General features: G+C 41.2%; 1 protein-coding gene across 10 annotated transcripts in view; it reads left to right on the top strand.

Annotated features, from left to right (window-relative positions):
- The window catches only part of FHIT (fragile histidine triad diadenosine triphosphatase), a 1,520,982-nt gene extending 1,494,946 nt beyond the window's left edge, over positions 1-26,036 (top strand). For all 10 annotated transcript variants that reach the window (XM_030927077.1, XM_030927123.1, XM_030927074.1 and 7 more), the window contains 2 exons: positions 23,051-23,157; positions 25,772-26,036. In XM_030927077.1, the coding sequence (XP_030782937.1) occupies positions 23,051-23,152 (102 nt within the window). In that variant the 3' untranslated portion in view covers positions 23,153-23,157; positions 25,772-26,036. The remainder of the gene's footprint in view (positions 1-23,050; positions 23,158-25,771) is intronic.
- Positions 26,037-26,516: the final 480 nt, after the last annotated feature.

Below are 26,516 nucleotides of genomic sequence, written 5' to 3'. Positions count from 1 at the left end.
GAACCAATTCACTGAGGTAGGCACCTAGAGGAAAATTACTTACAAGTAGATTTTCAGACCTTCTGCATCTGCCGGAGCCTGTGGCCTGGTCACTAGAGGCGGGTAAGGAATGTTAAGCAGATTTCTGTGCAGAGAGGTCAATCCAGCATTGCAGTGGTTTGAACCTGGTAGGAGAAAGGGCACTTCTGACACAGCACATTGCCATTCATTGCAGACCCTAAACACCCCCAGGGCCTGATTGGAATGAATAGAAATCGTCAGCTCTGGAATTAGGGGGTCCAAACAGAAGGCTCTGTGGAATGACTGATGCTAAATTAATTGTTTGTGGAATAAATAAGCACATTAGTCGAAACTGGGAGATATAGCCCAGAGCATTGCTTCTCAAACCTTAATGTGCCTATGAATTTCTTGGTGATCTTGTTAAAATAGAGTTTTTCAGTTGGTCTGAGATGGAGCCTAAGCTCCGGCGTTTCTAACAAGCTCCCGAGTGATGCAGATGTCACTGGTCTATGTACTACACTTGGTGTAGCAGGAGAAGTTAAGAGTTGGAGTTTGGCAAGCAGACAGAACCATATTCAAGTCAAGTCCTGGCCACTTTCTGGCCATGGAGCCTTAGGAAAATTACTTCCCTCCTCTACACTTCATTCATGCAACAAATATATATTGAATCTCAACTGTGGGCTGTTTAACTGGCTTAAATAACTAGAACAAGACAGAAAATGTTGCCACTGTCCTAGGGTCTTTAGTTTGATGGGGAGACAGGAAAAAAAGATAAAACAAAAATGTATCATTACAATTTGTGGTAACTGCTAGCAGTAATAGTAATGGTGGCTAACATTTATTGAGAACCTACTATGTGTAAGGCACTATTTAAGGAAGTTCACATATATCAACTCCTTTAATCTTCGTAACTCTATAAGGTATGCATGCTCATCCTCTGTTTTCAGATACAAACATTGAGGCACAGACAGGTGAGGTACCTTGCCGAACCTCACACACCAAAAAGTGGTAGAGATGTGATTCTAAGCCAATCAGTCCAATTCTGGAATGAATGCTCTTGACTGGGGTCTTCATACTTTCTTTAAAAAGGGCCAGATGGTAAATAATTTAAGCTCTTCAGGCTATTCAGTTTCTGTCGCAAATCCTCAACTCTGCTGCTGTAGCCCAAAAGCAGCCAAAGACAGTAAATGAGTGAGTGTGACTGTGTTCCAATAAAAGCCCCTTTACTAAATCAGGCACCTGGCCAGATTTGACCCATTAGCTGTCGTCTGCCAATGCCTGTTCTTGATCATTATCCTAGACTAGCGCATCTCACACTGTAGGGCAGCGCTGTCCAACGTAAATATAATGGGAGCCACACATGTGACTTTCAGTTTTATAGTAGCCATATCAAAAAAAGATAAAATTAATTGTAATATTTTATTTAATCCAAAATATCATGAATATTATTTCAGTAGGTAATTAAAATGAAATCATTATTAATGAGCTATTTTACAGTCTTTTTCACACTGTCTCCTAAATCTGGTATGTATTTTACACCTGCAGTACCTCTCAGTTCAGACAAGCCATGTTACAAGGGCCTGGTAGCCACATGGGGCTGATGGCTAAGGTCCTGGGTGAGGCAGCTTTAAAGTATTGAGGAATCACTGGAGATGGGGCCTTACGTTCTGCTTTTCTAACAAGCCACCAGGTGACGTTGACCTGCAGTCCACACTCGAGACAGCAAGATGAAGACTGCCTCCCTGGGAAGGAAGTGCAGGAAGATGGTACAGGAGGTGCCAGGCAGTATAGGGTGCTCCAGGAAGGCTTCATGAAAAGAGGGAGTTACACTGAAATTGAGACCCAGAGGATGAGAAGGAGCTAACTCAGGGAACGGTGGGTGGAAAATGCTCTAAGCAGGATTTTAAAAATGTTTTCGATTAAGTGAGTCAAAGCATGCAAACACTTAACATTGAGCTCATGAGGACTTCTAGATTTTTGTGACAATACAAAGGCAGAGAAGACACACAGCTTTTCGGACCCTCTAGTATCTCCTTCTCCCCATGCTGGATTAGGTACCCTTTTTCTGTGACTCCCACAGTTGCCCATATTTTCCTCATCACAGCACTTTACAGACTTTTTGCAGGTACCTGCTTATTTTCCGGGTCACCCACCAGGGCTGTGAGCTCTGGGCAGGCAAGGCTTAAAGCTTGATCACGGCTCTGTCCCCAGCCTGCTTGTCAACTACTATGCTTTGACTGCATGAGAATAAAGACAGGGGCCTTCAGAATAAGATTTCCACCCAAGATACATCTGAATTGTGGACCCCTTGAAAACCTTAAGGTGGAAACTCTCCAAAAAATTCAGAGGAGGGAGATGAGCATTGTTTGAAGTAGGAAAAAGAGGACGTGTGGTATCATATGAGCTTTGTGGTCACAGGCAGGTAAGCCACAAGCTGGAAAGCCTACAGATGTGTTCATTGTGGCAGTTAAAGTAAGTACATGCGAATGAGCTTTGAGAGAGGGTCCTGGCCCTACACCTCCTACATGGGGCTGCTGCTTCTCTCCCTGGATATTTGCTGGCCACCACAGGGCTGAATTTGGAGTTGTCGATGCACAAGCTAGTTGCAGTTATATGTAACACTGAACTCTTCTGGGTGGCCTAAATCTAAAGCCCTGCAAACCCCACACCTCCAAACTCCACTAATGTTCATAGATGGCCCACAGCGTTCTTTTGTCCTCTCGTTAGGATAATTTTAGACATTGTTATGGCATTGCCTGTCCTGAAGAGGCACTATGCACAGTGGTTACAAGAGCTGGCCTTGGCACTAACCTGCCGGTATTTGCATCCCAGCCCTGTGCCTACCTGGGCCAGTTTCCAGACCTTTCTGTGCTCAGCTTCCTCATGTCTGAAATGGGGATACTAACACTGCCGCCTGGATAAGATGGTCATGAAGATTAATGAATAAATGTAAAGTGTTTAAAACAGTGTTTGCACACAGTCAGTGTTCACTGTTACTATTCTAAGTGGCTTCCACCTGCATTGTTACATATCTTCCTTCCAGCAATCCTTCAGAAAAGGTGAGGCAAACTGGGGTGATTTCTGCTTAATAGTATGGGTGATAAAAGTGAGATTCAAGGAGATGAAATAACATGACCCGGAGGGAGTGACAGAGCTCAAGTTCAGGTCTTCTAACTCCAAGTTCACTTAACATTCACTTTATACCTGCTTCATGTGGGGCCTGGAACGTAGATCAGTGAATGTAGATCAATGAAGCACAGCAGAGCTCCCCAGCAGTGGTGGAGGTGGGTGTGCTAACATGGAGATGCAAGCCAGTGATTGCGGAGGGGGACTGTCCTGGTCAAGGTCATGCGAGTGCACGTGATGTGTTTTAGTAGTGTCATAAAGTTGCTGGGCTCCTTGGAGGCAGATGTATCCTTTGTGGGTTTTAAAACTGTGACTCATGGATCCCTGAGGGTGTACACACCCTCTGGAAATTTCAAGTAAAGTGTATGCATGCATGCATGTGCGCACATTTTTCTAGGGAAAGGAGTCATACACAGCTTCGATCAGATTCTCAAAAGAGCTGACGTGCCTAAAAATGATAAGCACTCCCGTTTTAGAGCAACTTAGAGGTAATTTGTGATTTTTTTTATCATGAGAAGTCTGTGTCTTGAGTGTGAGCTTGTGCATGTTCCCGACAGACATAGAGACACTACTAGTCTGAAGAAGGAAAGTCATTCTCCTTAGGACAACCCTTTGTGCTGTTCCTCCATGTCAGCATTTCCAGTGATTTGCTGGGCCAAGGAGTAGCTGACCTTGAGCTAATTATTTGACTGCTTAGAACTTTATTTCCCCATCTGCAAAGTGGGAGGCAATAGCTTTTACTTCACAACACTCTATAGGGGTTGATTTCACCCTCAAACATACCCCAAATGTAATAGGCCCTCAATGAACCTGAGCTCCCGTCTTTATCTGGTGTCTAGCTTTCTTTTGGATCTATTCCAGGAGATATTCTTGGAGAATTGTCTTTTTTTTTTTTTTTTAATCATATTCCCATGCTTTTCCTCCTGGATCAAGGTTGTATCTTTTCCCCAGAATGATTCTCATTTCCTGTCTTTGGCCTTTATAGAGCAGGTTCATTCTCTCTTGCTCTCCTTCCACCTATTATGACATCTTGGGAAAGCCCACCTGTTCTTCCTTCTGCATTTCTATTCATTGAGTTGTGTTCTGTTATTTGTTGTCTTTTCTAATTGATAAGTGGTATTTTTGGTCCATTCTCTTATGTGAGAAGAGAATAAAATAATCCCACTACCCTCACCCTTAGAAAATTTAAATTCTATGTTGCTGCCCTCTAAAACTAGAATGCAGGTATTTCAAGCAGTTATTTATATTTTAAATAAAAGAGGCTATGTGCAAATATGGAAACAGGCAACATCTAAGCTTGACTTTTACCTTAGAAGCATTACAGTGTTCATAGTGCTTCATCCACTTCTGGGATTTGTTGTATTGATTCTTTCAGCGTTCTGGGCAGAAGCAGAGTGGCACAAGCATGGGTGATGTCAAGGGCTGAACGTGGGAGTCAGAAAGGCCTGTTGTGGACTCCTTCCCTGCCACTTGACAGCTGTGCGGACTTGGACACATCACATAGCTTTTCTGAGCCTTGGCATCTGTGAAATGGGGAGTAGTGGTAACCAGGCTATATGTATTAGAGGGCTAGGACTGCCGTGATCAAGTACCACAACCCGGGTGGGTGGCTTAAACAATGGAAATTTGTTGTTTTGTAGTTCTGGCCACTACAAGCCCAAGGTGAAGGTGTCAGCTGAGTTGTTCCTTCCAAAGGCTCTAAGGGAGGATCTGTTCAGTGTCTCCACCTCACTGCTGGGAGTTTGCTGACAATCTTTGGCATTCCATGGCTTAGAGATCCGTCACCCCAATCTTTGCCTTCATCTTCACTTAATCTCTTTGTGTGCATGGCTGCTGCTGGATCCAAATTTTTCCTTTGCATAAGGACAGCAGTCATATTAGATTAAGGCCGACCCTAATGCCCTTATTTTAACCTGATTACCTCTGCAATGACCCTATTTCCAAACCAAGTTACGTTCTGAGACACCGTGGTTTAGGGCTTCAACATATATTTCTGGAGGATGCAATTCAACCTATAGTAATAACTACCACATAGGGTTGTTAGGATGACTAGATGAGATAGTCCACAAAAAAAGTGCTTTTTGCAGTGCCTGGCACATGGTAAGCCCTAGGTGAATTGAGCCTTATTAGTGTGGGAATTTATCATGCCCTCGTTCAACCAGAAGCTGACCTTTCTCCCTTACAAGTCTGGGCATTTTTCTGTGTTTTGTTTAGTTTTGTTTTGCTTTTCCTTGTCTCTTGTTTTTCATCAACCCAAATTGAAATGGGAAAGGCAATGCATAGTGCAGTTGAAACATGGACAGTTTTGTCATTTGACCATCAGAATTGCTTATACTCTCATTTCTCCTCAGTTTGAATTTGTATTAGTAAAAACAGATTTGTGTGTGTAAAAATACACAGAAACATACTATAACAGTTCAATCCATGTTAATCATTTGAGACGCTGTCCTAAGCAGCAGAATGATTTTATCTGAGGGGAAATTTTGAAACCAAAATAATTATCGGATGGCCATTTTTTTTTTTTTCAAAAAAAAAAAAAAATCAAAATTACTCCAGTATCTGAGAAAATGTGTTACTGGAATCAAATAAGCTGGCGGCAAAGTCTGCCGTTCCGTGTGTACTGCTATGGTATCTGAAACATAATTATCAAGCTTAAGTTAATTAGACTAATGCTCAGAAAATCTGGCCTGGCAGCTTGCGGTAAGTAATTATATATACTGATTAAAAATGTAATACGTGGTGAGCAGAGGCAAAGGCAACTCCATTCGACACAGCCTGTGCACATACACAATTAAGAAGCCATGTAGAAGAGTGCACACAATGAGAAGGAACTTTGTAGAAACTAGCAGGCATCCAGCCAAGCCTTCTACAGGGTGGGATGCAGGTTCCCATCTTACCCAATGGAGGGTAAGCAGGTGTCACTGTGGGGCCAGCACAGAGAGGGCACATGACCACGGGATCGCATTGGTTGGCAAACCACCCAAAACACACTCCAAGCCACAGCCTGGTGTTCCAGCCTGTCGTCTCTGTTTCCTCTCAAGCTTCTGCCTCAAAAGATGATTAGCTGTGAGACAGCCAGAGGTCAGCTTCCTTGGTGATTTTCTATCCTCCGAAATAATGAAATTGACATTAATTATGGGCCACAAATCAGGGTAGGATGCCAACCTCTGTGTGCAGGCACAAACATACCTTTCATTTGCCCTTCTGCTGGAGGAGTAGTTTTCTTTCTAGCTTTCCTTAAAAGAGGGAAGGATACTGTTATCTGGGATCCAGGGACAAAGACTGGAGGTACTCAAGGTTAGGCTGTCTACCCTGATTCTTTGTAAGTTTATCATGCCGTAAGAGTTTGATTCAGTAAATATAGTTACATTTTCAGATTGGTGAAGGCTACAGAGAAATCTTATTTTGTTCTGGATCTCTTTTACAATGTGTATCTTTGTTCCTGCCTCACTAGTATATCACATGGTTTAGATAACATAATTAAACTCTTATTTGAGGACTGAGGATGGTATAACTGTGTCATCTTTCTGAATATCTACTGTGATTGGTTTATTTGGGCAAGAAGTATTTAGTGAACCTCTTCTATGTGCCTAGTTTTGGTTTTATAAGGTCGTTAAGGTATGAGATTGAACCATATGACATTGATGTCTGAGAAGTCAAAGAAAAGATTGGCTATTGTGAAAAGGCATGATTTTGCCCCCAGGAAACCTATAATTTAGAGTGGTAGATAAATTAGAAGGCATGTACAATACGTGTCCTGAAATGGGACCACCTAAGTCCAGTGTTGGGAGATCAGGGGAAGAAATGTCATCCATGCAGGGAGAACAGTATGTGCAAAGGGCTGGTAGTGAAATACAAGGCAGTTGTTTAAAGAATAATTCCTACTCACATGAGATGGAAACAGACAGGACAAAGGGTTGAGAGATGAAAGTAAAATAGTAAGGGCCTACTACTGTGCCAAGAAAACCATGTCCAGGACCAATAACTCAGAACCAGAGCATTTGATGTCAAGGATTAGGAGATGGGGTTGAGATTGCACTGGAACATTACCTAGAATTTCTGCTTTTTAAATAAGAGAACCCACAATATAAGCTTTGTCAGTTGTGATGTTCCAATTCAGAGACTAGATGCAGGCCACCCTTGTTACATTTAATTGAGGGACCTTTTTAGTAGAGCAACACTGAGGCTTTTAGTCCAACATGGCAGAAGACTCAAGTAATCCACTTAATCTCCCTGGGCCTTTGTTCCCTTCTCTATAAAATGGGGATAATAATATTGTGCCTCTACCTACCCTAGAGTTCATCAAATAACATTCTGTATGCAAATGAGCTTTAAGTTAGAGACTCAATTTAGTCTATATTGCTTAGCAAATGTTATGTATTGTTATATGAGGAGAGGGAATAGACAGAAAGGGAGTGGGACCCTGGAGTCCCAACTGCCTACTAGCTATGAGGATCACATCTCTAAGCTTTAACTTCCTCATCTAAAAATGGAAATGACAGCACCATGGATGGGGTAGGTAATCTTATGAAGAGTAAATGAAATCATGTTTGTACCTGGCACTTACCACAGTGCCAGACAGAGAGCAAGCACTCAAGAGAGCTCCATTAAAAATAACAATTAATAACAACAACATAATTATGCCATCCTTAATGTTGGGCTCCAGTCCTTTGATGTTTCCACTTTCCTGGAGCAAAAAGTTCCCCAGCATTGGACCGAGGGCATCTCTCCTTCAGCCAGGAGCACCACTCTGTTTTTTTTTCTTTCATTTTTTTTTTTTTTTTTTTTTTTTTTTTTGAGACAGACTCTCACTCTGTTGCCCAGGCTAGAGTACAGTGATGCAATCTCGACTCACTACAACCTTCACCTCCCGGGTTCAAGCAATTCTCCTGCCTCAGCCTCCTGAATAACTGGGATTACAGGTGTCCACCACCCCACCCAGCTAATTTTTGCATTTTCAGTACAGATGGGGTTTTACCATGTTGGCCAGGCTGGTCTCGAATTCCTGACCGCAGGTGATCCGCCCGCCTCAGCCTCCCAAAGTGCTGCGATTACAGGCGTGAGCCACCAGGCCCAGTCCAGCTCTCCATTTTTGCATAGAGTAGTATTTGTTCCTTGTGGTTTATCTGCATTTTGACTGAAGGATTAAGTCTAGAATTTGACCCCTCTTGTTGTAAGTAGATGAGTTTTTCTCTCCACCCAAGGCCCAAATAACCATTTGCAATGTGAAAGAACAGTTAATCAGGGGGTTGTTTTGCATCTGGGATGCCAGAAAATCACTTTTCCTGATTTAAAAGAAATTTAATTTTGGCATCTGGTAGACACAGTCTGATAACCAATTAGGAACATTCACAGATTTTGAAGCAATAAATTGGCTACTAGGCTTCACTCTAATGTCAATGAACTGGGGTCAGTTATTGCCAAAATCAAAAAGACAGAAAGCAGCAAAATTGCTTGGAAATTAGTTACTTCTTTCAATGTCTTGTCTGTGTTTCCTACCCAAATAGCAATCAGTATGCTGTTTCATTCCCCAACGATAGGCAGAAGAAATGGAGACAGAGCTGCAAAGCCTTCCAAGCAGCTTTCTTGGTGTAGGAATCAACATAAACAAAAGGACTAAAGAGATTATGAAATGTGGAAAGCATGTAAAATTTATATTACTACTGCGGACATGTTTATTAAAATCTAGGCAAGCATTTTGCTGTGAAAATAAAACTTAAGAGCGCATTTATGGAGAGGAGAACATTTGGATGACTATCTCACAGACATAAAACTCTTAAGTCAGAGAAGTTTTAATTAAGAACAGCAACCTGTGTGAAGTGCTGTACCCAAAATAGATCCTAGTCGGGATTCAGTGAAGGGATACATCAATTTCAGACATCTGGAATCCAATTAATAACTCCAGTGCTTTTATATGGCAAATGCTACTATGTTGCAATTTTTGTGGACATTTTGGAATGGGAGCTAGATTTCTACCTTGAGGAAAATTGCAGTCATCCGATGTTGTAATCTTACATACCTCCCAAGGATGGTGTTTTTGTTTGTCTTCCATCATAACCTCCTTTTCTTTAGTTGTGTAAGTAGTTATGTTTAGTGATGATTAATGAGTATCTGCAAACCCATTGCCCAGCACAAAAGCTATGTTTTGGCTACTATCCCACATGTAACAATATGATAGTCCCACACAAAAAAACCATCCCTTGTCTCCTCACATGGAGCCATCCAGCATCCTCAATCCCATGCTCACCATTGCTTTGTGACTTTTCATATAGTTTTAGGCATCTTTATGGATTCCTAAAATGCATATATTTTTATTGTCTTTAGGGAATTTTTAAAATTAATATATTGTTAAGATTTGTCCCTATGAGCTGTGTGTCACTATCAAACATTTATTTTGCTTGAGCCATGGCATTTAATTATGTGAACATATCACAGTTTATTAATCTACTGTCTGATGGGATGCTGGTTATTACTAGGTTCTGTCTATTTTAATCAGAGTTTCTTTGAACATTCTCATGTATGTCTTCTTGTACACATATGAGAATTTCTCTTGGTAATATACCTGGGAGTAATGTTGTTGGATTGTGGGGTATCGCAGATGTCAGCTTTAAGAGGTAATGCTAAACTGTTTTCTAAAGAGGTTATTCCAATATATCTTCTCAACAGCAATGCCAGAGCAATCCTGGGAGTCCATATCCTCTTTAGCCCACAGAATGGTTTCTCAGTACAGCTTTTCAATGAAGGATCAGACTATTTGAGTAGTAAATCCAAGTTCTAACTCTTGATCAAGTTAATGTAAAAATATAACTTTCAAACATTGGTGATTTTGATCTCCACCTAAATCTAGCAGTACTACAGTAAGATCCTCTTTCTTGCAGCATTGAAGCCTTGAAAGTAATATGGCCGAAGGGATACAAATGTCACATGGATGTTTGGGCTAGAACGTTTTAAAGATCTGTGTCAATCCCTGATTCTAGGAACAGGCCATTTTCAAATATTTGTGTCTGGACCTTTACATAGATACCTGAAATTATAATTAGTTATTTCAAAGCATTTTTATCTTTGTCCTTTAAAAACCAACCAATGAAACTCCTTTAAACCCTTGAGTGGCACTGAGGTGAGATTAACTAAAAGATTAGGATGCTTAAGTGATTTTTATAGGTTTTTCATTCATGAAGTTATAACTCTCAATAATATTTTCAGCTTTATGTATCTCTCAGGCATGGCTCTTTCTCCAGTACATCTTGAGCATCTCAGCCATAAATAATTGGAGGGTTAGGTACATAGTAGGCAGCTGAGAAAGGTAAGGGTATTGCTTTCCTAACCTGAGGCTTCAGAATAGTCCCAAGCCTGGCATTGCATTTTAATTTTTCACTATGCCAAAGCCCTTTCTCTCTCTCTCTCTCTCTCTCTCTGTGTGTGTGTGTGTGTGTGTGTGTGTGTGTGTGTGTGTGCCTTTGCAGTTGCCTTACATCTCTGTTGCCTGTGCTGACTTCTGGAGTATGGTCAATTATAGGGCATATAAAATGAACAGTTGAACTCATAACAAGGAAATCTCAGTTTCTTTCAAGTGTTCTGGTTAGGAAAAAAAGGCACTTGAAATCCTCTGTGACAATCTGCTGTCATGCATGGTAAGCATAGCGTTTCAGCTGCATTCAAGGCTTTATGTCTTCATTAAAGAGGGTTTTTAAGTGAAATAGAGAGAGGCGTTTGGGAAAGGTTGGCTCCTAATTTGTTTGTGCAACTCACATGGGCCAGGTTCTTTGAAGGGCATTGGAACAGCTTCATCAGAAATTAATGGATTTGTAGGCTGCACAGGGTATGTAACTTCCAACGCGTGAGTAGCAGCTTCAGAGGGTGCAGTTTTGTAACCAGAGGCAGAATGATCCTATTGTAGAAAGAAGGAATCGTGACCAATCCAGTGGACTGGTGAGTACCGTTGGAATATAGATTTTTATGTTAGTCATTTTTCATCTGCCAGCATATGAGATCCAGTGCCAGGCACCTGGCTAGATGGTGCTGGGGTAGCTCTTTTAGTTCTGCCAAACATATGGTGTGCATTCAGAAAGAAGTCTGCGAGGTCAGCCTGCATCCTTGCTACTCCATGGTAGTCACCACATGTGTAAATAACTTGCTGTTCGCCAGCTTTTCTGGGGAAAGTTCATTATAGGCAGAGCTGATGTTAGGGTGTGTGAGAGACCCAGTAAGCAAACATTGAGCCCCAAAGTGTCATTGCCCATGTTCAGAGGCAGTGCTGGGTCCAGCTGTTCTGGGACGGCCTTTCTACCTTCAGCTCGCTGAGTGGATTTATTGCAGCTTTGCCTGTTTAATAGTCTTCTGTGCCCAGCACAAAGTAGGTGCTTGAAAAGAGTGATGTAACTGAATGAATCATTCAATCTCTCTCTTCTTCTAGCCCTTGTGCCTCCAGTGCTAAAGGGAAGAGAGATTTTCCTACTTCTCCACCTCATCTTCTACCTTCTATCTGAGAACTTCCTCACTCGGCTTCAGGCACTTGCCTTCAGCCAGTGTACAGACCATACAGATGCCTCCTTCTTCCCTTCGGGTATTTGCACTTGCCTGTCCTCAGCTGACTGTCCCTTCCTCAGAGCAGTCTTTTTGACCACATTGTCTCACGTAGCTCCCTCTTTTATTCCCTCCCATGGTAGTGATAGATGATTACTTGCTAATTGCCTGTCTTCTCTCCTAGAATGTAAGCAAAGGCACTACCTTGTCCAGCTTGCTTACTATTACACTATGAAATACCCTGTGGCCACATAGGGTATACATGTTCATATTTGTTGAATAATTGAATGAATTCTGCAGAGAAATAAGCTTTAAATGCTTGAGGATCTGGATTGTTTAAAGCTCCCAGCTAGATCGGCTTCTTCAAATAGGTTTTATCTTGACAACCCAGTTGCTGCTGCCTGCAATGTTGTGTTGAGAAGGATTCTGTGGCTGGGCATTATTGGTTGTGTGCTGTGTGCTTGCCTCCCTCTCTCAGTTGTGTGTTTGCGTAGCATCTTGTAGTGCAGATTTTTCTTTCTCCTTGGAGAGTTTCCTTGCCTGCACTGTGCTTCCAAAGACTCTGCAAGGTACCTTTGAAAAAAGAAGCCATATGTAGCAGAAGCAAATAGGAAACTAAATGTTCAGGAGATTCCAACAAAAGCAGAAATTGGCCCTATGCCTCTTCCCATTCCTCGTTCTGAGTACTGTGGGTTGACATCACTCTAGGATTAAAGGAGAACACTCTTGCTTAAACACCAATATCTGAAACACCAGGGGGGAAAAAGGCTTAGAGTACATGACTGGCCAAGGAAATTGCTTTTTGAATAAATGCTTCCATCTCTGAAGTTTGCTTCATCACAAACCTCCCTTTCAGAAGGAGTTTCATTTCTCGGTGAGCATGTTTTTAGAAACAGGAGGCCTGCGGAAATCAAACTGGCAGAGATCTCTAGTCCCTTTTGCCTCACCAGTTTTCTACCCACTGAAAAACCAGAAGGGTTCAGATATGATGGCGCCTGGGGTGAGGTGTGGGTGATCAGTGATTATATCCTGAGAACTGCCCTGAGATGCAATTTTCCCCTCAGAAGAGGTTTTCCAGCAGGGCCCTCCGGGCTTAGAGGTCGATCCCTGTTTGCAGTGTTAGTTTTGCTTTCTGCTGTCTTACCACCCATGTTTTCAACTATGTTAACTAAAAGATGTTCCCGGGAATTTATAGAGTGGATCAGGAGAGCACTAGACATACAGCAAATTTGTTTGGATGAGACATACAGTTTGCTGCATATCTGGATCCACTAGTGGATCGAGTGTTTGTATGTCTCATCCAAACAAATACCACTCTGAATTATCCATGTTACATTGGTTGAGTGATTTAAGTTCCTTGCTTTATCTGGAAAATGGGAATGATGAACTAGCATAGCCAGTATATTGGGAGGAAAAGTGTAATTTAGTGACGTATTTGACCAATGCTTATGAAAACCTACTACAGTAGTCCCCTCTTATCTCCAGTTTCACTTTTCACAGCTTACCATAGTCTGAAACTACTAAATGAAAAATTCTAGAAATAATTCCTAAGTTTTCATTACACAACATTCTGAGCCATGTGACAAAATTGCACGCTGTCCCACTCTGTCCTGCCCTGGATGTGGATCCTCCCTTTTCCCAGCGTAGCCATGTTGTCTACACTACCTGCCTGTTAGTAACTGAGTAGCCATCTCTGTTACCAAGTTGATTGTCGTGGAACCACAGAGCTTATGCCCAAGTAACCCTTCATTTTCCTTAATAACAGCCCCAAAGCACAGGAGTAGTGATGATGGCAATTCAGATATGCCAAAAAGAGGGTATAAGATGTTTAAGAGAAAAGGTGAAAGTTCCTGACTTAATAAGAAAATAAATTATATGATAAAATTGCTGGTCAGGTGCGGTGGCTCACACCTACAATCCCAGAACTTTGGGAGACCAAGGCAGGCAGATCACGAGGTCAGGAGTTTGAGACCAGCCTGACCAACGTGATGAAACCCCATCTCTACAAACACTAGCCAGGTGTGGTGGCTCGCTCCCATAGTCCCAGCTACTGAGAAGGGTTAGGCAGGAAAATCCCTTGTACCCAGGAGACAGAGGTTGCCGTGAGCCAAGATCGTGCCATTGCACTCCAGCCTGGGTGACAGAGCAAGACTCCATCTCGAAAAAAAAAAAAAAAAGAAATTGCTAAGATCCTCGGAAAGCAGGGATCTTCTGTTTGTGCAATTGTAAACAGTGCATTGTTACAATTGTTCTGTTTTATTCTTAGTTGTTAATCTCTTAAGAGATTAACCTGTACCTGTACCTGGATTTATACATTCAACTTTATCATAGGTATGTGTATGTGTAGGAGAAAACAGAGAGCGTACACAGCGTTCGTACTATCCGTAGTTTCAGGCATCCACTGGGAGAAGAAGGGGGATTCCTATACTGGTATCAGATACAGCAAGCTGAGAGGATATGAAGATAGATGTTACTCTGATTGGGCAATGTGGGAATTAGACGACAGGAAGATTTTGTTTTTACCAGGTTTGATATTGTTTAGGGCTTACTATTATTTGAAAAGCAAAGAACTACTGGGCGAGTGCAAATGATTTCTCTACTGAACCCTGGGAGTCAGGCTCTTGCCACAGTGGGATTTTCGTCTGACATATCAGACCCAACTGTTGGGCAAGATCATTCTGATCCCTTACAAAGTTGAGAAGAAAATCATAGCAATGGGGTGTCCTAAGAATATCAACCCATTAGTAGCTCCTCACAGCCCAGTTCTAGGCTCCTGTTCTTCAGCTGTCCTGATGTTGTGTTGTAAGAAAGTTCTAGGCCAAGTACAGTGGTGCATGCCTATAACGCCAGCACTTTAGGAGGTGGAAGTGGCTGGATCACTTGAGCCTGGGAGGTTGAGGCTGCAGTTAGCTGGCCACTGCACTCCTGATAGAGTGAGACCTTGTCTCAAAAAAAAAAAAAAAAAATTACCTCTAAATGGTGGCCAGTCGGGAAGCAGTGTTGCAGACCCAGGAGGCACTGTCTGGGGTTGTTTTACTCAAATACACATTTGAAGATAGAATTACTGATGGTCTCCCTGACAAGAAGTGACTCCTTTGATGTTTTAATTGAAATCAACTCTGCTCAGGACCTGGAGCTGCAGTTGCTCTTTGCTGAGATGCTCCTGACAAGCTTTCAATGGAAAACTGTGAACTTTCATGTCTAATCAATTCCAGTGATTTTTTTTTAATGGCGTGGGTGTACTCTAACAAACCTGAAATGCCCACCTTGGTTCATGGAGGTTTTATAGGATACATAGCATGCTCCAAAGACCATTCATAGTACAGTTGGTGGAGTAATATCTGGTCCAAATTATGATGCTAGCAAAGTCTCATTTGCTGCTTTGGCAATCGGCTTGACAATGTGATACTTCAATGTATAATTGGATAAGCAATTGGGTTCTGTTATAGTACAGTGGTTTGGCATAATTATTTTCCAGCACTGTGATTTTCTAGTTAATACATACTTTTGGGGGTTACAAATTCTTAAACATCAACACTCTATACTCCTTGAAAATGGGATGCCACTAATTAATATAAGAGCTCATTTCAGCGTTTTGGCCCCACAGGCAGCACTAAAAATCCTTGCTTTTACTCAAGCAAGTTATGCTTAAGTCAAAGCTTTGGCAACTAATCAAATGATTAATGCTCCATTGATTACTTGAATTTCTATTCAGGAAAGGAGGAGGAACTGGGCTTTTGAACTTTCACAGTGAATAGAAGGACCCAAAGGTAATTTGTTTGCACATAGACATCTCACAATCTAGTGCTTAGTCCAAGGCTCCAGCTCACAGGATCCCTCACATGGAGAAGGGAGGCAATGAACATATTTTTATACTAAGTAATATTCAAAGAACTTCACTGTCCTAAGGTAGCACAAGTGACAGGCAGAGGTTTATAGTTCAAGACCATTTTCTGCCTCAAGTGAAAGCAACTGGTGATTCATTGGGCTACCAAGAAAGTCCAACGTGGGTGCCAGTCTGCTCAGTAACCAGCACATAGACAAAGGAAGCTCTGTGTCTGGCAGGAAACATGTACTGAAAGGATAGGGGCAGGGAGGTGCTAGAAGCATGAAAGCATCCAGAATCATGAAATATGACTCAATCAGAATGGTCCAGGAAGGCTTCTCAGGAACTTTGGGAAGTGAATGATGGAAGATAGGTAGAATGGATACTGGGCAAAAATGGAGTTTTGGCACACTGGTTCAGAGCAATCTTGGCAGGGAAGCCAGGATCTCTGTGTGCTTTACAGACAAGCACCAGGGAGAAAGCTGCTAGATGAGAAGGTCCACCTATAGTGAGAGGCCAAGTCCTCTCGCTTAGTGGCCATGACACTAACTAGCCTATAGGGCAAATGAGCCCCCTCTCCTCATCCATGCTGTCCCCACTCCCAATCTTTCTTTTCTGATTGCTGCCATCACTTTCTCCCTTTAATTCATTATCCTTCCAGGACATTCTTTATGAGCAATTATTCTAGTCCTTTTACTTCCTTGCCTCTGATCCTTTCATATCTTCTCATCACACCAAAAATAAAATCCAAACTTCTCAGCCGTGCCCACAGGGTACAAATGATCTGCCATCCCCCCAAGTCCTCTGTCTCACTCTTCCAGCCTGTTACCCAACCACCACACTTCCTTGAAGGTCTGCACTTGCTGTTCTTTCTGCTTGAAATATTCCTTCCTGCCCCTTTACTTAAATACTCATTATTCACATCTCTTAAATGCTACCTCTTCAGTGAAGCCTTCCTTTAGAAGCCTGCCCTATCCAAAATTCTACCATCCCCTATACCATCTTTTGACAGAGCTCTTATAACATAAAATTATTTTGACTCCTATGCATCCATAAAAAATGAAGCTTTCTAGAACTCAGCCCAGTAGAAACTGCCACCCACAAGTGTTAAAGGCCAATGCATCACCCTCACATCTTGAGTCACCCTTTCCCACCTCAGTTGTACTTCCTTCCCCAAGGGCCATTTCTCAAGCTGTTAATGCCATATTTTCATGCCGTCTCATTTCATATATTTCTAAAATTGATTCTTATTTTTAACTTAAGTTTACTTTAAAAGGAGACTTGACATGATTTGTCATAAATGAGAGATACCCCTAAAAATAAATATGATCTAAACAAAACAATCTTATTATATTCTAGCCAGTCTGGATGGCTCTTCTCTTTCTCTTGGAGGTGCCGTTGGTACCTTATCAAGGACATACTAGTACCACTGAGACTTTATTCTTGAACAGTAAGATGGACTGAATGATCATTGAAAAGGGAATTAGTTTATCTCAGTAAGATTCAAAGCTGTTTGCAGCTTTGCATTTGTAGGACCGGAGACCATCTTTTAGACCCCTGTCATGGGTGCATATTCCATCTTTAAACAATGGAATGTTAAGGCTTCTCAGAGTGGCAAATTTCAGCTCTCTTGCTAACTCTGATACATGTTAGTAGCTGCCTAGAAGCCAGGTCAGGATTCATCAGGGAACAGTGCTGTAATTAGTTGGTGAAGCTGACCATGGGTACAAGTTGCCTTGCTAGGGAACTGGTACAGATATCATGTGTTTAATGAAGCTGTTCCCATTGCCCAGAATTATCCTTTCTTCAGAATCTCATTATCATCTTTTAATCCCAGTCCAAGTCCTTGATTTTTAAAAGTCAATCTCAGACCCCAATTCCAGCAAGAATTATTTTCTCTCTCCCTGCCCCAAATACTCCAAGAACACTTTGATGGAACTTCTAGTTCAGTAGTTAGGCCAGTATTAAATTATCTATGCACGAACCTGTCTGCCCTATTGAGTGGTGAACCTGAGGAGGTAAAGATCTTGGGCTTATTTACCTTCATTATCTTTCATAAGTCCTAGAACAGAGCCTGTAATATATCACGTGTTCATCAAATCTTGGTTGAATAGAAAGTAATAACAGAGGATCAGATCTTAAAAAAAAAAAACAGTTATTTTCCTTTTGAGACTTTATATAAACTCCTGTGTAAACAGAACCATCAACCCATAAGAAATGGTTTATTTAAGCTCTCTACTTCTGTATGTTGTTTTATTAAAGTAATAATGAAATATGTTATTTTATAAAAAATCCAAATTTATATTCAGCCATTTGCTTCTGTAAGAAGAGCATTAAATTAGTTTTCCCCCTTTTGAAGACAATTTGACATTTTACTCCAGGTTAGTTCCAAATTCGGAAAAACATTTAAATTATTGTGAACCATTCCTCCTACTGCATTCCATTACGGAGCTCTAAAAATGTCAATAGCAAAGGCAGTTTGAGCAGTACAGCAGGGAATTAATCATTACCCCATATACCTTGTGATAACTCAGTGCACAGGAGGGAGCACAATGTCAAAATCGACACGTATCAGTTCTTCAATCAGAAATCCTGTTAACACTACCTTCCCCAAAATCCATTTCTAGCAGATAAAGTGGGAAGACTGAAGAGAGATTTTTTTAAAAAAATCTCTTTTCAAAGCTGTGCAGAAATAGAATTTGCTTGGAGAGGCCATCACAGACTTCAATCTGTTGAATGTGAATGAAGACTTTGGTTCAAGTTTTTGCAAACTTTGTCACTTTGGCATGTACTTTCCTCTAAAGAACAAAGCTTCTGTGAAAACCGTTTTAACTATTATTGTTGCATCAGAAGAAAACCAGTATGTAACACATCAGTGTGGGTGTTGAGCATTTTCAGAGCAAGCAGAGTCACATTTAACTTACGTGACTTACGTGCAGAAAGGAGAGATGGAGAACTATAGTGCACTGAATCCCAGACGCAGTCCGTTGGAAGTGCGGTTATTTTATGTACTACTAAGAAAGAAAAACACTGCCAATTAAATTATGACATACTGTTGGTTATAGGACATGTTTTGATTTCAAAGTTGTTAAAATATGAAAAAAATGTTTTAGAACTGGTGAACGAAGGAATTAAAATAGTGCGGGTTGATTTACACTGCATTCCATGCAATAATAATAAGCCCTAGAGTGCAAAAATAATGGCCTTGAATGTTATCTTCCTGCTTATGGTCTCCTCTGTTTTTTCCAGGATTCACAGCCAGGCAACTTTGGGAACAACCTAGTTACCAAATGCAAGCCAAGTTCTTCCTGTGATACTTTTTTAAGGGGTCTGCTAGGTTGAGTTGCCAAATAAAATACAAGAAGCCCAGTTAAATTTGTATTTCAGGTAAACAACAAATAATTGTTCAGTACAAGGATATCTCAATACTGTATGAGACATCCTGATCCTAAAACAAGTCACTGAGTGCCCTGTATTTTTATGTGCTATATCTGGAAATCTGGCAACCATACTCCTGGGGTATTGACTGCCTTTGACCTCCACCCTATTCTTTTACCATAGGTCGTTAGCTTTTACTGTGAGAAGCCTCAATTAATACCTTATTCCATACAACAACTCTGAGGATTCGGGATTAGTGAGGGTCATTTTAGAGCTGAAGCAGCTATATTTCCTCCCCAGATTTGGGTGTCTCATTATAATAAGTTGGTTGGGATCTGAATTCTCATCATAACTCTTAATCCTTCTACAAAGTAGTTAGGTCCAAAAGATACAGATCATTGGGGAACCATGGAGATGCAAAATACTTTTATTCCTAGAAACAACCTCTGTGGAGTTTTTAGTGCTTGCTGTCATTAGGTCAGTGTTATTTAGCCTAAAAATAATGCTAATGACTGACAGCAGTAGCAGCAGCAGCAGGGACTATTAAATACGACTTAACCATGTGTCAGGTATGGCACTGTTCACTCTTCTTTTCCCTACTCCCATTTTACAAAGGGGAAAACTGAGGCACAAAGAGGTTAAAGGAACTTGTTCTTCTCATTGTTCAAGCTCAGACCTAACTCCCGCCTTCTTGGAGAGCCATTTTTGGATGATCCATGGATAACCTCTTTCCCTCCATCACTCTTTATCATAACGTTTCTTTGTGAAACCAAGGTGATACTTAAAAGCCTTTGCAATGGGGCTAGCTCTATCCAGCACCCTTCCCATTTTGTAATCCCAGCTCACTAAGAATCAGCCTTTTGGTGTCCACCCTCCCTACCTGGGTGCCCCAGGAGAACAATAAAGGAGTCTGTCTGGTTCAGCGTTCCAGTGCTAGGTCTGTCCCTCTGGAAGGCTTATCAGAAGTGAAACTCGTCTGTTAAAGTTTCTTTAACTTTTATTTAACAAATAATGCCTTTTGGATAAACTACTATTTCAGATCATTAGGGCTTTCTCTCTGTTAGCCAGGCAAGAATTTGTAGCCACCAGGTTCTTTGGTTGCTTTAGGGAAACGGAACTTTACTCCAAACTGTAGCATTTTTAATCTTCAAGTCACCTGGGTGGATCTTCTAGGACACAAGTCTTGCCTACCACGGCCTTTCCCAGGCTCCCTATTTCTGCGGAGATTAAAAACATTCAAAGGCTCCTGAAGTGCATCTGCATCTTAGTTCTGCATCTTAGTGTTGCTAAGACAAGCCTTGTAGGCCAGACATCCCATGGACAGAGCATAAATAGAAGAAAAGCAGTTCTAGGGCAAGGTTTGCAAAGGACAGCAGTGGTACTGTTGATAGTCTCAGAAGCAATGTGCTTAAAGGCGAACGTATTCTTTCTATATGTGTGTGGGCTCTAGCTCTATCTATACACTTCTCCCAAAAGCAGTGATTCTCAACAATAAGTGCACCTTAGAATTAACTGGAAAGTTTTGTTTTAAATCCCCAAAGCCAAGCTGCCCCAGACCAATTAAATCAGAATACCTGGGGTGGGTTACATTTTTTTAAAGCTTCCTAGATGATTACAATGGGCAACCAGGGTTGAGCGCCGCTGTTCTAAAAAGGACCACATGCTTCCATCTGGGGCTTTTAGGAGGGAAATCTCATAACTTTTAAAAGCTATGTACAACAGTTTTTGCAAAGATGATGAGTTTTTGTTTTATTTATTTCCTGTTTCCCAAAAAACAACTTCCAAGGGTTGGCACAATGTTGCCATCTGTAAAGCATATGACAATAACAGACGGTCGCCTAATAACCAGGAAGGCATTAACATTCACAGGCTCTAAATTATTTGGATTCATCTGGTATGATCTGTGTTGATGAGGCCACTTAATGCTTGATTTCTGTGTCTTCCAATGGCAGTAGCAGAAGTGGGAAGGCCGTATTTCCTGGGCTTTGCGTGTTTCTTTGTCATCCTATTGAATTGTTATAAGATGGATTTATAACAGACCTCAAGGTAGTATCAAAATGAAAATTAGTTCTTGAGTAGAAGAATAGCAATCCCGTTTGACTTGCCTGTAGCAACTGCGGCCTGTTTGCCTCTGCAAGAAAGGAAATGACTTCTTAATGTGGTTTTCTTCCACTAAGGAGAATTAAATCTACATGGCAAAATGTAAAACCAGCGTGCTGGCAGCCAAATTCTGAAGGGAAGATCCATGACCCTCATAAACGTATCTGTGGCCTGGTTATATGCTAATGAACCTCATTTAGGCTCAAACTTACCAGGAGTGGAAATATAGCTCAGCTGGAGTGCAAGGCTATGGTTCCCTCACTGTTTTGCCTTCTGTATCAACGTTGAGCTGCAATAAATGGGGAAATTTCTCCATCTGCTGCAAGCTGCCAGGGTAGAGGCCTCTAGGTTAAATTTAGAGTTTGGGGCCTGAGATAGCAAAAGTCATTATATTAGTTGATAGACTTTTTGCTGAGTTGGCAAAATTGTTTTCAAAGGATCAACTTTTAAAAAGTCGACATTTTAATATCTGTTAAGTTGACCTTTTACAAAAGGGAATGGAACAGTATCTGTGGAATGGTCTTTAGGGACACTTTAGATCCTTCAGGATAAATAAAAAGGCAAAAGTTGTTGGGGATAATACTGGCAACTACCACTACCTAGCTGGGTGATCTTTGGACCAGGGTATGAACTTCCTTAGAACTCAGTTTCCTCCACAGTAACATGGGGTTAAGTAGCATCAGTTTTATAAGTTCTTGTAAGGATTTAACGAAATAATGTATATCAAAGAAATAATGTGCGCCTTTCACATCATAAATGCTAGCTATCATTGGTGCTATTAAATTGTCTCAATCCCAAATGACTTTTAACACATAACACAAAATACTACACTTTGCATTCCCACGAAGAATGAACGGATAACCTGCAGCATTTTACAATGTATAGAGCCACACACAGGAACAAGAAATTTAGTTAATGAAATTGAATCATAATAGAAGGTTAAGGGAGAAAATTGAGCTTTTCTAAGGAAGAGCATTCTGAGAACATCCTCTGTGATAGAATTGCAGTTGTATTTACTCTATATGTAAATCTGAGACAGACATACACACAATTTTTTAAAATAAATATACCTGTAATCTGAGGAGGAATTTAAAATGATTCAAGTGTTAATTTTGAGACCAATTGTTAATTTTTTGTAAGTTGTTTTCTCATGTAATCTTTTTTTGCTGTTTCCCTACTTGAAGCCTCTTTTAATGGAAATACTTACTACTTACTCAGTTCTCATTGCCCTTATGTTATTATCATAAATTTGGTTCACTGAACAAAACTGCTCAGAGCTCATGTAAGAGAGTCTGAACCAAAGAGAGTAAGAGGTAAACCACAGCCCACCTTGAAGGAGGGATTATGGGTTGGTGGCAAACTCAATGCCTTCAAACTCCAGGAAGTAAAATAAATGAATGGTGCCTATTAAACATAAGAAAATTAGAAGAGTGTGGGGGAGATTATGGGAATGGCAAATGCACCCCATTCCCCCACTTCATCCCAATCTGTGACCACCTGTATTAGTCCATTCTTACAGTGCTATAAGGAACTACCTGAGGCTGGGTAATTTATAAGGAACAGCAGTTTAATTGGCTGATGGTTTCTCAGGCTGTACAGAAAGCATGGCTGGGGAGACCTCAGGAAATTTTCAATCATGGTGGAAGGGCATGGCTGGAGCAGGAGGAAGACAGAGTGAAGGGAGGTGCTATATACTTTTAAACAATAAGATCCCCCAATAACTCACTGTCATGAGAACAGCACCAATGGGAAATTCTGCCTTGATGGTCCAATCACTTGCTACCAGGCCCTGCCTCCAACACTGGGGAGTCTAATTTGACAGGAGATGTGGGCAAGGACACAGACCTATATCATATCATCACCCCTCTCAACCTCAGTAGATGATTACAAGAAGGCAAATGATCCGATTGTTTAAATGTGGATTCTTGTGTAAAGCCTCTCCATTTGCAAGTTTTGGCAATTGAAACAATTAAAAGATGATACACCTACCAGCCTCTAATTTGCAAATTGTGTTCAGTCTCCCCCAGTCCCCCGAAATTTCTTCAAGGAGATCCCAAGGGCCCATGAAAGAGCCTCTTCCATTTTTTTTCTCCAAAGCTCCAGAAACATGACAAGGAAGAGGAGGACTCCCCAGTCTCTTGGAGATCAGAGGAGGAAATGGCAGAAGAAGCTGCAGCTCTGCGGGTCTACTTTCAGTGACACAGGTAAAGACCGCATTTTATCATCACCCAGACCCTCCCATGGGCCTCAGGAAAGAGGCTGCACTCTCAGAATGGGGATGCACAAAAACACCTTCACCAGCATCCTTGGGTGGTGGCTGCAAGCTGCAGGCCTTTGAGTACTGTATTCCCAGCCTCCCAGTCTCTTCCACCTGCCTCTTCACGCCCTTCTTCCAAGCCAGTGCCCCCACCCCACCACCACCTTTCTCCAGTCTTTCTTGTGGTGGTGCTCCTCCAGAATCCAGTGTTCACAAAGCAGACCTTCTGTCATGCACAACTTTTTGTTTAAAAGGTCAACCCTACCTTAAGGTGTGACAATGGCCCTCAGGCTCAAGTCTGTCTGCAAGGCCCTGTAAACCAGCTTTCTCTGCCTCCCTACCACGCCCCCAGGCAAACTCCTCTGTTTTCACTGAGAGGACTCTTCTCTTCAGTTGCTATTTGGTAAATTGCCCTTCACGTTTCTCTTTATGTACAGCTGCTAGGAAGCTCAGGCCACAGGGAAAAGTCAAGGCTTGATAGAATTAATCTTTGCCTTAATGATGGCTAACTGTTGAGAGATCATAGGTTTAAGACTCTGGTAGAAAGATAGATAGCTATAGCCAATTTCCTTGTCAGAATGGTTCTACTCCAAATTTTTATGCAGTGTCTAAGGAACTCATGCCTAGATCTATCTGGCAATCTATATTATCCCTCCTAGTCTCAGTTCTCATAGTAGACTGCTGGAATGACTGAGGGTGATGTGTTTGGTCTGTAAACAAAAAGCATGAAAGATGGCCAGGAACAGTGGCTAATGCCTATAATCCCAACTACTTGGGAAGCTGAGGCAGGAGAACCGCTTGAACCTGGGAGGCAGAGGTTGCAGTGAGCTGAGATCATGCCACTGCATTCCAGCCTGGGTGACAGAGGGAGAATCCATCTCAAAAAAAAAAAAAAAAAGAGAGAGAGAGAGAGAGATAAATGTATCCATCTCTCTGAAATTTGTTTATAAACATAGGGTTACCATGCAATACTGGCATGTATCTAGACTAAAAAAATTACTTGTTTATCTCAAATTCAAATTTAACTGGCATCTTGTATTTTTTCTGGCAAACCTGTTAATAAACTCCCATGGACCCCAGTTACAGATCCTCTCCTATAAATAGTTTCTTTTTCCTTTTTAGAATTAGATAACTCCAAATTAGAAATAGGCAATTCTTCATCTGGCCTGTGAATAAATATGTTCATGTTATAAGTTGCAGAAGTAGATCAGATATAAATAAAAAACAAAATTAGTGAGCAAATGCTGGTAGCAATTGATTGGAAAGAAATTGTATCAACCACTTAGTGATCATGATTTTTAGCTAGAAAACACATTCATCGTATTCTGATTTCACTTTGAAATGTAAGTCTTACTGGATAGCTTTAAATATATGTGCACTTGGCCTTTCTCTCCCCAGCCCTCTTTTTAGAGTATTCTAAATACTTAAAGACCCAGACTACCTTTTCCCCTACTGTTGTTCAAACATGGTGTTGTACTCAGATCCTTGCATTCTAGAAAGCTTATTTCATTCTCCCATGTCATAAGTTTGTCAGCTCTGCACTCAATTGCCTGGGGGGATATGGCAAGTGCTATAGCAGAGGCTGTCTTTCATATTTTATTTTTAACCTTTTCCACTGTTCAGCATCTCTCTCTCATTTTTTAAGGATCAAGCTACTTTACCTAAGAACATAGGCCTATGAGCATGACTACAAACCTCTTTCTATTCCTCTTATGAAGGCCAGTATGTCATTTTAGAGTGCCCTGTTCAAATTTAAATGGGGTAACAATACCTCAGACTTGACTGCCTAGGTTGAAGTTTTTCTCCTGGGTTTCCTATGTAGTGGGTATTTTCAGGTAGAGGCTAGAAAGCTTTAGGTTTTTTCCCAAGGCTTGCTGAATTGTAGGATTTTGTCTTAGAATGCATTTTCTAGACACTTTAAGAAGATTCAAACTTATTACCCAAGTTTCCTGTAGGCTTTGCTTTGTCAGTTTTTGCTTCTGTCTTGCCTTGAGGCCTGACATCTCCTGTCTTCTAGGTAAATTGACTTCCCTTGTACATCTTACCAGAAAGATATTTACCCTAACTTGTTACACAAACTATTGCCACTGTGCCTTTGGATTTTTAAGTTAACTAACATTTGTAGTTCTCTTTAAAGGTTTTTGTGTACAGACAAACAAATCACCCTCAGTCTTCCCAGCAGTCAGATGTGGTAACTAAGACTAGGATGGATAATATAGGTTGCGAGGTGGCAAACCACTTAGGGTCCTAAGATTTTTGCCAAGAGTATCATCATTACCTGGAGTATAATGGGACTAAATATACTTCCCTTTAAGGACAAAGGAAACATTCTGTTGAAACTGTCCTCCCAGGGTTAACAAGAATTACATGCTGGGTTCTGGACAGAAATATAGTTGTAATTAAGCATTAATCAGGCCGCACTTTGGCCTACTTCTTCGTAACCAAAGTCACAGAGCACCAGATGCCAACAGTTTGCCTCCTCATTGTTCCTACAGAGATTTCTGATGTTAGAATCATAAGGCTTTTGTTGTTTGTTAAAAATTGCTTAACATGTTTTTCAGATCCTGAATTCCAGCAAAAGAGCTAATACCAACCAGTTTGAAGATCCCCCTCCCCACGAGGAACTGAATCAGCATGAAAATGTAGTTTCTTCATCTCACCATCCTGTGACTTCATCCTGTATTCTTTAATCAATGATCCCCTACCTCGGTCACTCCAACCCCCTTAAAATACCTAAGACCTAAACCGCTCAGACAGGCAGATTTGAGGTTTCCCCCTGTCTCCTTATTCGGCAGCCTTATGATTAAACTTCCTTCTCTGCTGCAACCCTGTGTCTCGGTGTATTGACTTGCCATGCATTAGGCAACAAACCTATTATAGTAATTTTTTAAAGGAAATTCAATCATTGGATTGGTCCACCTGCTTATTTCTCCCGTTTTCAAAAAAAGGTGTGTCTACATATTGAATTTGTATACATTTAAGTGGTTCATGAAACTCCTGAAATTCGTGAAATGTGTTAATAGGGCAATTATGAAATATTTGGACATAGCTAGACTTTAAAACTTGTTTGTTAATCTGAAGTTCAGATAGACTTGACCTTCCCCAGCATTTGTGATTATTCCCTCAGCAGCAAGTTAGTCTTAGGCAGAGCAAGTTTAAAGACATTCATGGTGCTCACTCTGCAAAACCACACGGTTCTTAACAAACATGCACAGAGGCAGACATGATAGGGCTCAGCCCTGGAATTGATAACAGTAGCCAACACTTGCTAAGAATTTATAAGATGTAGACTCTGTTATTATCCTG

The sequence above is a fragment of the Rhinopithecus roxellana genome, chromosome 1 (genome assembly GCF_007565055.1).
Source record: "Rhinopithecus roxellana isolate Shanxi Qingling chromosome 1, ASM756505v1, whole genome shotgun sequence".
NCBI lineage: Eukaryota > Metazoa > Chordata > Mammalia > Primates > Cercopithecidae > Rhinopithecus > Rhinopithecus roxellana.
Note: the sequence above shows the minus strand (reverse complement) of the source record. Positions and strands in the feature narration are given on the sequence as shown.